General features: G+C 41.2%; 7 protein-coding genes across 7 annotated transcripts; 3 read left to right on the top strand and 4 right to left on the bottom strand.

Annotated features, from left to right (window-relative positions):
- Nucleotides 1–272: 272 nt before the first annotated feature.
- Nucleotides 273–1,063, bottom strand: RPL18A (60S ribosomal protein L18A; the record flags this gene model as incomplete). Its single annotated transcript, XM_038923929.1, has 2 exons — nucleotides 273–721; nucleotides 952–1,063. The coding sequence occupies 2 exons, from the start codon at nucleotides 1,061–1,063 to the stop codon at nucleotides 273–275; spliced, it is 561 nt and encodes a 186-aa protein (XP_038779857.1).
- Nucleotides 1,064–1,340: 277 nt separating this feature from the next.
- Nucleotides 1,341–1,937, top strand: FOA43_003677 (uncharacterized protein; the record flags this gene model as incomplete). The annotated part of the gene is made up of 1 exon (XM_038923928.1): nucleotides 1,341–1,937. The coding sequence occupies one exon, from the start codon at nucleotides 1,341–1,343 to the stop codon at nucleotides 1,935–1,937; it is 597 nt and encodes a 198-aa protein (XP_038779856.1).
- A 51-nt stretch (nucleotides 1,938–1,988) lies between these two features.
- FOA43_003676 (uncharacterized protein) lies at nucleotides 1,989–2,591 on the bottom strand (the record flags this gene model as incomplete). Its single annotated transcript, XM_038923927.1, has 1 exon — nucleotides 1,989–2,591. One exon carries the CDS (start codon nucleotides 2,589–2,591, stop codon nucleotides 1,989–1,991), a length of 603 nt encoding a protein of 200 aa, XP_038779855.1.
- Nucleotides 2,592–3,100: 509 nt separating this feature from the next.
- On the top strand, nucleotides 3,101–5,122 carry FOA43_003675 (uncharacterized protein; the record flags this gene model as incomplete). Its single annotated transcript, XM_038923926.1, has 1 exon — nucleotides 3,101–5,122. One exon carries the CDS (start codon nucleotides 3,101–3,103, stop codon nucleotides 5,120–5,122), a length of 2,022 nt encoding a protein of 673 aa, XP_038779854.1.
- A 96-nt stretch (nucleotides 5,123–5,218) lies between these two features.
- On the bottom strand, nucleotides 5,219–8,302 carry FOA43_003674 (uncharacterized protein; the record flags this gene model as incomplete). Its single annotated transcript, XM_038923925.1, has 2 exons — nucleotides 5,219–8,263; nucleotides 8,294–8,302. The coding sequence occupies 2 exons, from the start codon at nucleotides 8,300–8,302 to the stop codon at nucleotides 5,219–5,221; spliced, it is 3,054 nt and encodes a 1,017-aa protein (XP_038779853.1).
- Nucleotides 8,303–8,538: 236 nt separating this feature from the next.
- On the bottom strand, nucleotides 8,539–11,211 carry FOA43_003673 (uncharacterized protein; the record flags this gene model as incomplete). The annotated part of the gene is made up of 1 exon (XM_038923924.1): nucleotides 8,539–11,211. The coding sequence occupies one exon, from the start codon at nucleotides 11,209–11,211 to the stop codon at nucleotides 8,539–8,541; it is 2,673 nt and encodes an 890-aa protein (XP_038779852.1).
- Nucleotides 11,212–12,430: 1,219 nt separating this feature from the next.
- On the top strand, nucleotides 12,431–13,570 carry FOA43_003672 (uncharacterized protein; the record flags this gene model as incomplete). The annotated part of the gene is made up of 1 exon (XM_038923923.1): nucleotides 12,431–13,570. The coding sequence occupies one exon, from the start codon at nucleotides 12,431–12,433 to the stop codon at nucleotides 13,568–13,570; it is 1,140 nt and encodes a 379-aa protein (XP_038779851.1).
- Nucleotides 13,571–13,718: the final 148 nt, after the last annotated feature.

The raw sequence follows: 13,718 nt of genomic DNA, 5'->3' as shown, positions 1-13,718 counted from the left end.
CTTTTTTTTTTCTCTGTGACTGCGAAATTTCTTTACAGGGTTGAGGTGTGAACGCGTTCTATCATGGAGGTGAAAAAACGTTAAACCCGATACCATAGAAATAGACAGAGAACCGTATCTTACATGATACACGATAAATGTATAATACTCTACTAAATTACATTACTAACCAGCTGATTGTCTGTGCACATCAATTAAGAAAAAAATTGTATTAAAAATCCCGAAGGAAATAGAAACAGATTTCGTTAAAGGGGTAACTAGTAACAAGTTCTTCAAACCTTGAAACCTCTAGATCTCCTTCTACCTCTAGCTCTCTCGAATTTCCTGCCCTTAGACATAATTCTTGGAGCCTTGTGCTGATGTGGACCCATACCAAAGTGTCTATAAGCCTCTCTAGCCTTCTTTGGACCTCTGACAATCAAGGTATTAGCACCAGTAGGAGCTCTCGTAGCCAACTGGTCTAAAGTAAGAGCTTCACCACCGTTCTTCTCGATAGTGGTTCTGGCACCCCGAGTGAATCTCAAAGCAGCAACAGTAGCCTTAGGGAAAGAATGCAATCTCAAGTCATCGGTAACAGTACCGACAACGACAATGATCTTCTTAGAAGCATCTTCCTGTTTCAAAGTTCTAACAATCTTGGCGACAGAGACTGGCTGTCTGTTAGCTTTAGACAAAAATAATTGTCTCAAAACAACCCTGTTGAATGCAGCGTCAGTACGACCTAAATTACACGTTAGTATGAGTCTAGAAAGACTTCTTTATTAGAAGCTTCCTTTAATTCTGCTCTCATATCGCACTCTTTTTCCAATAAGTGAAACTAGTACTCGCAGAAGTTCATCGATATCTAATCGATGTTCGTTGTTCTATAATACCCGAAAAAAGGGGGTGGTTGACCGAGATTCATATTGCAAGAATTAAAGAATATATTTCATAGTGAATTTCAATACTTACGAGCAAGGAAACCGAACAACTTGACCAAAGAGGCCAAGTAGACATTTTTGGACTTTGGAGCGGTTCTGTGACCAGATCTCTTATGTGGCTTGGAGTAATGATCAACAGCCATCTTTGTATATATTCCAGTGGTATTCGATGAAGAAAGGATATGGTGAACAACTCTTGAAGAATAGCGAATCTCTGAATTATATATCTGAAAAATTTTTCAACTTGTTACGGCGGACAAAATTTCTTCACGGCGTAGGGGTTTCGGCCAGGGTAAATTTGAAAATCACGGGACCGTTCCATTAAGTGTACAAACATCAGTACACCGTAAAGTTAGTCTAGAAGTCTCAAAGACGATTTGAAGAACTGTTATCTAGATCTCAATAGTTCCGGGATCAACAATGGCGAGTGACAGACTAAGTACAGGAAAAACAAATGCACGAGGCATTCCTCAGGCAGTATTCATCAAGAAAATTGAGGAGTTCATCAACCCCAAGACCTGTACAGATGATGACGTTAGCAATTTTCTAAAGGAATTGCAGATGAGAATGGAACAGTACAGATTCATGGAAGAGAATAAGAGGACTACACTAGACAATTTAAACACAAAAATTCCCGATATTAAGAAGACACTAGATATTTGCAAGTACTTAAAGTTGAAGCAGGAAAGTGGAGAGACTGATGGAGAAGAAGAAGAAGATGAAAATATAGAGGTGAACTACCAGTTAAATGATACCGTATATTCAAAAGCTGTGATAGATACCAAGGATATAGGATCAGTGAGACTCTGGCTAGGTGCCAACATTATGGTGGAATATCCAGTAGATGAGGCCATTCAGATGCTTACTGAGAGACTTAAGGTTACAGGGAAGAATAAGGACAATACGCTTGAAGACATTGACTACCTCAGATCCAACATAACAACGATGGAAGTTAACACTGCTCGTGTCTACAACTGGGATGTCCAGCGGAGACGTACGCAGAAAGCAGACGCTTGAAGGCTCATTGTTCTAATGATTAACAGATTAAGATAATATAATATAGTGTAACTACCTGAAAGTGTCGAGTAGTTGTGTACCCAAACTTCTTGCCGGCATGTCGGTGTCCTGATCGTTATCATCATGCTCTTCAGTTGTATTATCGACATCTTCGGGAGAGATTGATCTTGAATGAGACTGGATGCCAACACTAGGAACAGTTGACACAATATTAGGAATGGCATGGTATCCTGTAGAGTGGCCGAACTTTTTCATCAATCTACCGTACAAAGTTGTTAAAAACACAAACTTTGAATGCAACAACGGTAGCACACCGTTGAAGAGTAACGAGCTGATCAGATAGCCAGTAAGACAGACTATTGGAGAGGAGATTAAACCTTCGCTTAAGAAAAGCTGAGCAACAAGAATTGTGGTGACAAAATTATTAGTAAATACGAGCTTGTGACTCTCGTTGGCATGTACGAGCTGATCATCAGCATCATTTGAGGATTTGCCAATGCCCCTGAAGTCTAATTCGAATGTGTATAACGTCGGCGTAAACTTATAGTAAGGATAAACTAGTCCAAAAATAATTCCAAATGGACCGGAAGGAACATAAATGTTGATGCGTAGTATTGTGTAGCAGAGAAACATTAGCACTGTGGTGAATATCATGTTGTATAAATATAGAAGAAGGAGGATCTTCATGAATAGAAACGAACCATACATTCTTTCCAAACCTTTAAAGTTCATTATAAACAAAGTCACACTGAGTACCACCTGTGATTCGTTCTGGAATTGCAATTGAAATATAAGGAACCTCCACCATTGATGCCATTCGGATATAAATGGCGAGTATGCTAAAAGAAAGTATGGCTTCAAGTTAAAAATTGACCCCGCTAGGGATATTCCAACTATTGAAGTAACTGTAAACGCGCTGACCGGAAGATGCTTGAAACCTTTTGGAAGCATTGATGACATGATAAGTTTTTTAATTGGAAGAAGAGAGAGCAACCATCATAGAGCTATGAAAGCTGTGACGTTTCGCTATCTATGCGACTTTTTGTTTAGATAGAGAAAATATCTGTATTTTCGACCCGACTACATTCTTTTTCTTAGGCTAAGCAGAGGGATAAGCATAATACGTGCAATCTTGACTGACCAGGGTCCGTATCATATTCTCCATGTCATTACCTAGTACTTACTCCCGGCTTGGTCCCGAAGGCAGAAAACTATATGCCCAGATTCATTCATCTTCAGACCAGTATAATACCGCGGGCACTACGTTTCGAGTACCAGGTGCTCTCGATTACTTATTTGATGAGATTGTTCGTCCAAACGCCACAACGACACCAGCTAAAGTGTTATCATATTTGGCTTACTACTATCCTAAGATCAAGAACCCAGAGAACGTTCGACTATTGTCCGAATGCTTTCTTTCGTGTCCTTTCTTTTTTGGTGATCAGCGGGTGATTCAGATATCAGATACCTATAAAGTCATTGATTGCTGTCGGTATATTATGGATCAAAAATACCGGATTTCAGAACCTACTGTGCCATTTTACTCCTTTTACAGATCATTATTCAATGGAATCTATAATGTTTACGAATCCAACCCATTCGAAGAATCATGGAAGGTGCAACCACTGATACTGGGATGTCTATTAGCCATCGAGTCTAGGAATGATTATGACCCATATCCAGCATATACTGGTCTCATCAAGGAGGTAGACGAACAGTTGCTGGGCTTATTACAGCGAGCGTTGATTGATACTAGCCGGAACCCTTCTCTTGGTATGGACGTGCGCTACTTAGAGTTGAGCTATATGGCATTACTACAGGAGAAGATTTCCAATGGCACTTTCAAGATCATTTTGAAAAACCAACCATTCCTTCCTAGTTTGATAATTGATTTCATCTTTAATTCGCTGTATGGATTTCAAGGTGGAATATTGCTAGAAAAGAGCTGGTCATTGTCACAGGCAACCGAGAAAGCTCCTGCTCTAAGGCACCTCAATAGACTATCGAAGTTATATTGCAAGCTCATTTCGATCCATCCTCTTACTGTGGATAACCTCAATGGAATCGATCTTGCTTTGAACAACATTCAAAATTATTCCATATCATTGTTTGCGACGCTTGAGAAAAGAGACGACTTCATACATTCTGACAAAGATTCCGACACTTGGAAGATTCTAAAGCAATGCTTCTTTTCTATCGTGGTTATGTTTGAAGGTATATGTACGAAGATCTATCAGAACGAGGATACTTCGAGGAGCCCTATTTACAGCCGCTTTTGCAGAAAGATCCTGAATTCATTTTTTAGCATTGGATTTATTATCGAGAAGGTCGGGACAGGAGGTTTTGAGGAGTACAATTTTGTTTATGGCATCTCAGCAAACTACTTGAATCAAAACGATGTGGGTGCGGTAGAATTACTGGTAAAGGTGTGGCTTGACAATCTTTCATTGGACAATTATACTATCATCAGTTCCCCGTTTAATCAGGCCAAACTTCTTTTCTGTCTAAACTTTGTGGAAGGCTATCTCAATAGCTTGACCGAGGAGACAAAATCTAGCACAATACTGCCATTAGTGGAAAAACTGCTTAAGCAAGGCCCCAACCAGGATGTGTTAGAAGGAGCTCATTCAGTAATGCTTAAGTATTTCACCACCCTTGATGCGCTGAGATCAATGGACTCACAGCAACAGAGGAGAATAGAAAAGCTGTTACTAGATTATTTGGCCCTTTCATTTGAGCAATTTCCATTCTGCCTCTCCTTGAACCAACTTGCCATTATTGTAGACACATTGGCTAATGCCGTTTTTCCAGGCTCGCTTATTTATTCGTGGGATCACTCAATCTGCCTTAAGCTTCAACAGGAAGTGTTCAGCCAATGTGTTAAATCCGCAAATTTTGACATTTCTCAGAAGAACCCTGAAGCTGTCATCAAGCACAGGAGACCTGCGATAACTATGACACTGATTCTCATCTCACCTTTATTTTTAACGGAGACGTTTGTTGCTTGGTTGGAAAGAATCAAAACAAAACTCATTGACCCTACGATGGATACCACAGAAAGATTATACCTCCTTGATAAGCTATGGGATTCCATTCTTAGTACCAACAAATACTATCCACAGAAGGGTGCATTAGGCATAGAGTGGTGGTATAATAGAATCAATACCGGTGATCCGAAATTATAGGTGTATAAAAAATACATTACAAACGTACGAACAAGCAACAACGAAAAAATGCATACAATAAAGGCATCGCTAGCAATTAATGAAAAGAGAGAACACCTAATCAGCCTGGGTGCTTTCCTCATTAACAATATTCTCCTGCGTACCACTCCTGAGAGCGTCATCCTGTTCTTCCACTTCTTCATCACCTGCAGTAACAATTCCACTCTCATCATCCCTTGCCTGATCCATTAAATCCACAATGGCACAATTTGGATGAAGAATGTATATCATCTGCCTATGCTTTTCGTCAGCTCTTTTCTTTAGCCACTCTTCACGTTGAAATTGTAGTTGTTCTCGCTCCAAACTTGATAACTCTTTTCTATCTCTGAGTTCAGGTGGTATCCCGCTTTCCTCATCGATGCTCTCAAGGGATTCGGGACTCACTTTCATCAAAACACGATCCTTAACAAGACGGTTTAACACTTTATAGGCAGTTTTTCGTTCGGTGTAGTATTGCCTCTCATTATTGATCTCTCCTTCCATCTGAATCAAATACCAATCAACCAATTGGCCGGCATTATAACCCTGAGGTTCATCCGAAGTAGATTCTGCTTCACGTTCTTTTTCACTGATCCTCCGAACAAACATGTTCATCATTTTAACGTACTTGTCGTATGGAATAAGGTTTTTCTTCTCCCTTGGCTGCGAAACCTTGGGGATAGATGACTTATCTTCCTTCCCTTCAACATTTTTATCGTCGTCTTCATCATCATCATCATCATCACCACCATGAGGACTTTTATCTCCGCCCTCAGCACCCTCTTCTTCATCATCTTCACCATCTTCAATCTCCACATCATCTTTTTCAACTCGAATGATCGATTGCCGTAGAAGATCGTAAGCTTCAGCCACAAATCGGGGAGTGATCTCCTCAGTGCAGTTGGCTCTGGCAATAGCCTCAGAAAGACGAATCATAGACTCCAATTGTCTCACACTGATTCTATAGCTGCTTCTACCAAATCCCTGGGAATCAGCAGCACGAAGTTCCTTGTATTTTTCCACAAGGTAGTCTCTTGCTTCCTTTGTCATCTTAGGTTTGAAGGTCTTTGCATATCTAATATATCTTAGTAACTGCTCCTTGGTGAATGGTGGCTCTATAGCATCATCCTTAAGCATATGCAAGTTAACAATGTGATTAGCTAACTGTGTGTCAATCTTTTCGTTACACTCATCCAAAACGACAAAGAAAAGATCAAATCTCGACATAATAGGTGCGCTCAGATTCAAGTTACTTTTGAGGCCATGCTTGGGATTGTACCTTCCTCCAACAGGATTAGCGGCAGCCAATATAGATGTTCTGGCATTGAGAGTAGCATGAATACCAGCTTTGGCTATAGAAATAGTCTGTTGTTCCATAGCTTCGTGAATGGCCACCTGATCAGATATATCCATCTTATCGAACTCGTCAATACAACAGATACCATTATCGGCAAGCATAAGAGCACCAGCCTCGATGGTGAACTCTCCAGATTCTTCATCTTTTACCACAGAAGCAGTAAGACCAGCAGCAGTAGATGCCTTACCAGATGTATAAACTGCCCTAGGGGCGAACGAGTTGACCCATTTGAGGAATTGAGACTTGGCCGTAGAAGGATCACCAACAATGCAAACATTGATGTCACCTCTTAGATCGATTCCTTCAACAGTCTTTTTATGAACACCACTCAACTGCTGTAGAAGCAGTCCCTTTTTGATAAGCTCATGGCCATAAATCGACGGAGCGATGGAACGAACAAGCTTTGTGTAAATACGATCATCACCAACCATTTCCTTTAATTCATTAACCTCCTGTTCAGTTAAAGTATTCAAAAATGCTTCCTGCTCACGCTCACTCTCTTCTCTGGTGATCGGCATTCCGGATTTTCCGGCTTCCTCGCCAGCGTTGCCCATAATGCCAGGATCATCACCGTTACTGGCACCAGTGAGAGAACAGACATGACAACCAAAGAATGAGATCCTATAGGAAAGATCACGAGCGCCAAGAGAACGTAATCCAGTAATACCGGGGTTAAGAGAATCGGCAGCAGCTGCAAAGCCTCTAGAACGAACACTGGCCGGCTTAACTCCAGGGAGCCCGAGCTGAGAGACATCTGGAACGACTATTTCTGTTCCTGTAAAACGACACCTATCACCAGGCTTTGCTCTATCGACAAGGTCACCCCGAAGAATGACATCTAACGTACGGGGCATAGAGCCCGTAGGAATCTCTCCGGAGTTTTCCTGAATCCTAACCTTCTGCCAGTCAAGAAACACAGACTTAGGAACGTTCAACGTCCAGAAACCTTGATTGTCGCAATTCGGATTAGGGCAAGAAGTTGGCTCGGTATATTTGAACGTCTGTTCAACATTTTCGACAAGTGTTTTACAAACATCACAGGTGAAGGCGCCCTTGTATAATTCTGGTCTCACCTCACTAGTACGAGTGACAGTACCAGATATTGACATGAGAGTACCTATTTTCTCGGCTCTAAGTTCACGCAATCTGTGAGTAGATGGCATGTTGTAAAACGAAATTTGAAAGATACGCACTGTAGACGAGGCAGCATTGATATCATCATCAGCCACACGAGCAGACCGCCGTAAGAGGGCAGGTTCATGCCTTTTAATCACATGCCTAAGCCCTTCTCCTAGATAAGGAATGAAACGATAGTACTGTTCTGTAATTGCACTAGCTAAGATACCATTCTCTCTGGTGAGCAACTGCTGAAAGTCCACATATATAGTGGACAAATCGTACAAAGCCATCGCAGAGATCTGATGAAGGTAAACCTTACGATTTGCCTCAGTCGTATCTGCATCAGCTGTGATGTTTTCGGCGTTAACAGGTTCCTCATACTCTTCTAAAAACTGCTCAAAGGCTTCCCTAACCTTTTCTGCGGTTAGGTCGGCCACTTTAGGAATAGAACTCAAGTCACGCCTTCTTCTAAGAACCTGCTGAGGAGGCTCATCCGTATCCATTTCATCTGGTCTTGTAGGCTTGGGTTCATTTTGTTTTGAAGAACTGAGGAAGGTGGCCTGCGATTGAGATTGAATATTGGAAGACCGTAGATGCTGGGAGTTTGAGTCTTCACTCAAAATGTTCGAGCTGCTGTTGCCGAACCCCTGTGAGGACATCAATGGGGAAGATGTGACACCGGACATGATAACAATATGATTAAGGAAAACAGAGGACTCAAAAAGTTCAAAAGGGCAACTGAAGAAATGATCGCCTAATATGAAAAGTTTATGGCGATCGCTTCTTTCGTGTTTCAACCGAGATTCAATTGAATTTGGACCAAAATTTCTTCGTTCCTGACATTTTTTTTCGCGTCATGATGCAGCTAATCATTACCCAAAAAGGAAAATTACCGAATTGAGAATAAATTGACTATACAGACTTATGTAAATAGGAAACCGTTATCGTGGTCCATGAAAAAGCTGTTCTCAAAGCCAGGATCAAGTTTCAGTAATCTGCCTGTAGTATCTTTGTATCGGATCCTTCTTTGGGTCCACACCTTGTTGAGAATATTTAATGAGAACTTTCCGCTTCTAACTCCCACCTGGAGTAATCTCATCAACAAACACTCGATGAGAATTTTCTCGCGAGCAGTAACACAACAGTATCCGAATATAAGTAAACACCACTGAACCATGCAGATACGATGATCAATCTGATACTCGATGAACTCGCTGTAATGTATTTTTCCATCAAGAGTTTCTCTCAAGGTTTTTGCACAAATTCTATCTATTTTTTCCTTCGACATTCTTACCTTATCGGATTGTAAGTCTATATTTTCAATGCCGTCGGTACCTGTGACAATAATGAAAGAAGAATAGTACTCTTCTAACATCTTTTCATCTGCCTCACTGAGATGATTTCCCAAAAACCAAATTAGAAACTGGACATCTTTAATCGCACTTTTAAATAGCTTTCTAACCAGTTTTCTTTTTGGAGATGCATCCATGAATGAGCTGCTTACTAAAACGTACAAATGAAGTGCGTCTATACGAATCCGGTTGCAGAAATCAAAGTAGGAAAACCACGAATCCTTACTTTCCAGTCCCTGCTTTAGAATGTGATAATACCCACCCAAAGGTGCTTTGGTTTTATCTTCTCCTTCGTATAATGGATGAAATTTAGAAGTAATGGGGATCTGGAAAGGTGCTTCGTTCGTCATAATAAAAAATGATTTAGCCTTCTCTATAAGTGCAAAGATTTTGCAAACCATCATTGGATCCACAGCTTCTGAGGAATGAATAACCTGACTCCTGGCAAGAATAATATGCTTGACAACATTTGCAACATCATCGGTGAATCCAACGTAAACTTTAAAAGCACCCAAGGCTGGAACAATGCAACTTGCACCAAGATCATTCACCTCTTCCTTATATCCATCGTAGACCAACCCAAGTCTTGAAAGCTCTCGCAGCGATCCATGATTCATTGGGATGGGTAACCATTCGTTCAGTTCATCATAGTTAACCATACAAGAAGCAGATGAGCAAAACATCCAAGCCGAAATTTCCATCCCACTGAAAAGATACTTAGCAATCATAATTGCAGGAGTAGCAGTTCTCTTTGCCTTTGCATAATTCCTCAAGAACTGCTGTGCTCCTTTAAGATGGACACTCCACCGATTATCAGGGTAAGATGATAGGTCAGCTGTAAGAATCAAACTGGTAAGTAAAGCACTTTCTACCTCCAGAAATATCTTCTCCGGATTCTCCAGTGCCTGCTTTAAGTAGTTGAAACAATTGGAAAGATATAGAGTTCTGGACTTCTCATGGATGTTTATCTGCCTGCCGATATTCTTGACCACCGCAGAATCCACAGGATCCGAAAGTTTGAGTATGGAGTCCCTTTCAGAGCGTACCTTTTCCAGTAAGTATCTAGCCCCAGAGGCAAGCATTGCATTCAAAAGGTATGGACTTTTCTGAGCATTGGCCAAAAACACTTTCATAAAGGGACTACTAAGATATGTAGCAGCAAATGGATTCAATATCAAGTGAACATTCTTCATGAAAGAATGAAAATGCACGGTCTCTGTTTGGGAAAGATGGAATGCCTCATATATATTGCTATCTTCTAGATCATGGGCAGACTTATTCAAATTTGAGTGAAAGTCGTATTCGAAAAGAGTATTCTCGTCTGAAATTCTTGTATCCATTTTGATCTTCCCATTATTGAAAAAAGAATTGGCAAAGTCCTGGAGATCGATGTCTTGATACCTTGATAAATCCAGTAAATTGGTATCCATATATAGAGACCGAGACATTTGGTATGCTTGCGGTTCGACTGGTACTTGGGAATCTTGGGAACCCAGTGAAACTTGTGAGTTCGAGGCATCCAAAGAGATGCCAGCCTGGTTAATTAAACCAGAGGTAGGACTATGATATCTTTCATCAGCAGCCAAGATATCCCCCACCAAGAGTTCCTGATTGGCTAGAAGACTGGTCATCTGCTGGGATGAAAAGTTGTCAGATATGGATGGAGTAAACACAGAACTAGGAACAGTAGAGCCTGAACTTGTTGGGTCTAGTGCAAACCCTGTCGAAGAAATACAAGAAGGTGGCAGTGCTTTCATACTAGTTCTAGAGGAGGAGGAAAGATTCAGCGGGACACTATTGTTCTTCGCAGCACCATCAGAACTATTGGTAAAAGCAATAGACTGTCCCGTATCCAACAATAGAGGTTGAGTAGATGGTAACGAATTTTTAAATTGTAGGGGTTGGATGAGAGACTGCTGTGGCACTGAGTCTTGCACATCCTGAATGGATTTGATGGGCCGTGGATCTATTTCTTGAGAACGCAGTCCGGACTGGAATTTGTACACACGATAGTAAACACAGTCTAAACTAAGTCGAGCACAACGAGAACACATAGGAAGCTTTTCATCACACTTTATCTTGCGCCTTTTGCATGAGAGACATCCATTTCGACTGTACTTGCGACGCTTTTTGTGATGCTTGACAGAATGATGAACATCAGGATCAGACAGTTCCGACGAAGATCTCTTCTCATTAGAAGGATTAACCTTAACCGTCTTACTAACAATATTAGGAGACGGCATGAAATTAGGAGAACACTAGTTAACCTCTTTAGAGATTCTTCATCACTCTAATTTATTTCAGATCTCGCGATTGGATAAGGGGTAAACTTTTTGATAAGGAAGAAATTTAAAACTGAGGAGTAATTTCCTATCGAGACCTTGCTGAAAAATCTACAACTGATTAGAGACCTCTACATAAAATTATTGGCTTACTGAAGGGATTACTGATGAAATCAACTTCCTTGACAATCAAGAAAATCGGAAAGTTTATGCCACTACTCTTCCTGTTAATTGCAAAAAGCCAGGAAACAAATTCAAGATAAAGAAAACGATGAATCAATCATATGTTGAAACGAAACACTTTGGCCAAAAGTAATAGAATAGAAAACAGGAAAGAGGAAGAAGAGATACCTAATACAAGTGGTATGAATTTCCAGGCTAACACAGAAAGGGTGAGATCTAAAGATTTTGAACCATCGGATTTTCATACACTTAATTTATCGGAGTTCATCACAATATGCGATGCTATGCCCGTATCACTTTTGGCATTTTACCCTGCATGCAGATCCACAGCGGACTCCTGACTGTTTCCTTGATATAACAGATGCCGACCACTTGGTTTCTAAGGAGCACTTCTCACCGAAAACCGCGAAAGCAGAAATGACGACACTCTGACGAGGCGGTGCTAATTTCTCCGACTGCCAGTCGGAGGTGCCGTGCTGTGTCAGCATGCTCCGAGTCTGCATGGCTGACGGACCGCATCGAAACTTCGTGAGGGAGCTCAAAATCACCATATTTTTAATTTCTCCGAGTGGCCTGTCCCACCACAACGGGATATATTCACCGGTGAGAATAAAAGGATCACCTGGTGGAATCCTCTAATGGGCGACAGACAGCAGCGAAAACTGGAACCGTACAACATTTATACTAGAAACCGGTCAGATCTCCGAAGCTATAGTATTGCGGATCTCAGTACCTTCCATAATGGGCCAAACAACACATTGATATGAATAAACAGAAAAGAAAAAGTAATCAAATGGCAGGACCCCGAAGAACAATGATGTCCAATCCTGGCGACACCGCCTGACTCTCGAAACGGAATTCCCGGAGAGAGAAATTCGGCGCAAGACAGTTTAAACTTAAACGAGTTGCAACATAAAAGGATGTATGTTTTCGTGTAAAAAGGAACTGCTAATTGCCATTACGAAATTAAAAAAGTACATATACATAAATCAGCAAAATGAAAGGACTTCTTTATTATAACAGAGGAGATCTCAGGTTCTCCGAGGAGGTTCCAGAGCCAAAAGTCGTTAACGATAACGATGTCAAGATCAAGGTGGCATACTGTGGTATTTGTGGTACAGATCTTCATGAATATTTGGAAGGTCCTATCTTTTTCCCCAAAGCTGGAAAAAAAGATAAAATATCGGGATTCGAATTACCACTTTGTCCCGGTCATGAAATGTCTGGTGTGGTTGTCGAAGTAGGTGACAAAGTCACTCACGTCAAAAAGGGTGACCATGTCGTCATCGAGGCTACTTCACACTGTTCCGACAAAGCCCGTTACAAGGAAACTATGAAACAGGGCTTGCCATTCTGCAGTGCCTGTAAAGCTGGTAAGCCAAACATCTGCAAAGATTTGAACTTCCTCGGTTTGGGTACCGGTTCGGGAGGTTTTGGCCAGTATGTGGTGTACGGCTCTGACCACGTTCTTAAACTTCCGGAGTTTGTTCCTTTGGACACTGCTGCTTTAGTCGAGCCTATCTCTGTTGCTTGGCATGCAGTTGAACAGGCCAATTTCAAGCCGGGTCAGACTGCTTTGGTGATTGGTGGTGGTCCAATTGGTTTGGCTTCAATATTGGCATTGAAGGGCCACAAGGCTTCTAGGATAGTTTGCTCAGAGCCTGCTCTCATGAGAAGACAATTTGCTGAGAGGTTGGGTGCCGAGGTGTTTAACCCAATGGAACACAAGGATACAGTTGGAGATTTGAAGGCATTAGTTCCTGAAACTGAAGGTTTCGATGCTGCCTTCGATTGCTCTGGTATTCCGATTACTTTCCAAACATCTATTGATGCTTTAGGGCATGGTGGAATTGCTGTCAATGTTGCCATATGGGCTGATAAGCCCATCCAATATAACCCAATGTCTTTGACTTATCAGGAAAAACTCGCTACTGGTTCCATGGGTTACGTGGTTAAGGACTTTGCTGAGGTTATCGAGGCCATCGCAAATGGTCTCATTCCTTTGGAGTCTGTGAGAGTTCTCATCACTGGTAAGGTTTCTGCCCAGGACACTGTTGAAAAGGGTTTCAACGAGTTGATCAACCATAAAGAAAGCAACGTCAAGATTCTTGTCACTCCAAATGGCGAGCAGCTATGATGATTTGTAACACGTTTGTAGCTGGATATAATTAATTAGTTATATTATACTATTAAACTAGCTAGCCATTCCAGACGAATCAGTATCTACCTGTAAAAAGACATCAATTAAACCTTTCATTTAGTTAAATAATGTTAACCATACATAA

Source organism: Brettanomyces nanus, chromosome 4 (assembly GCF_011074865.1).
Source record: "Brettanomyces nanus chromosome 4, complete sequence".
Lineage (NCBI taxonomy): Eukaryota > Fungi > Ascomycota > Pichiomycetes > Pichiales > Pichiaceae > Brettanomyces > Brettanomyces nanus.
This window is presented reverse-complemented; position numbering and strand designations above follow the sequence as displayed.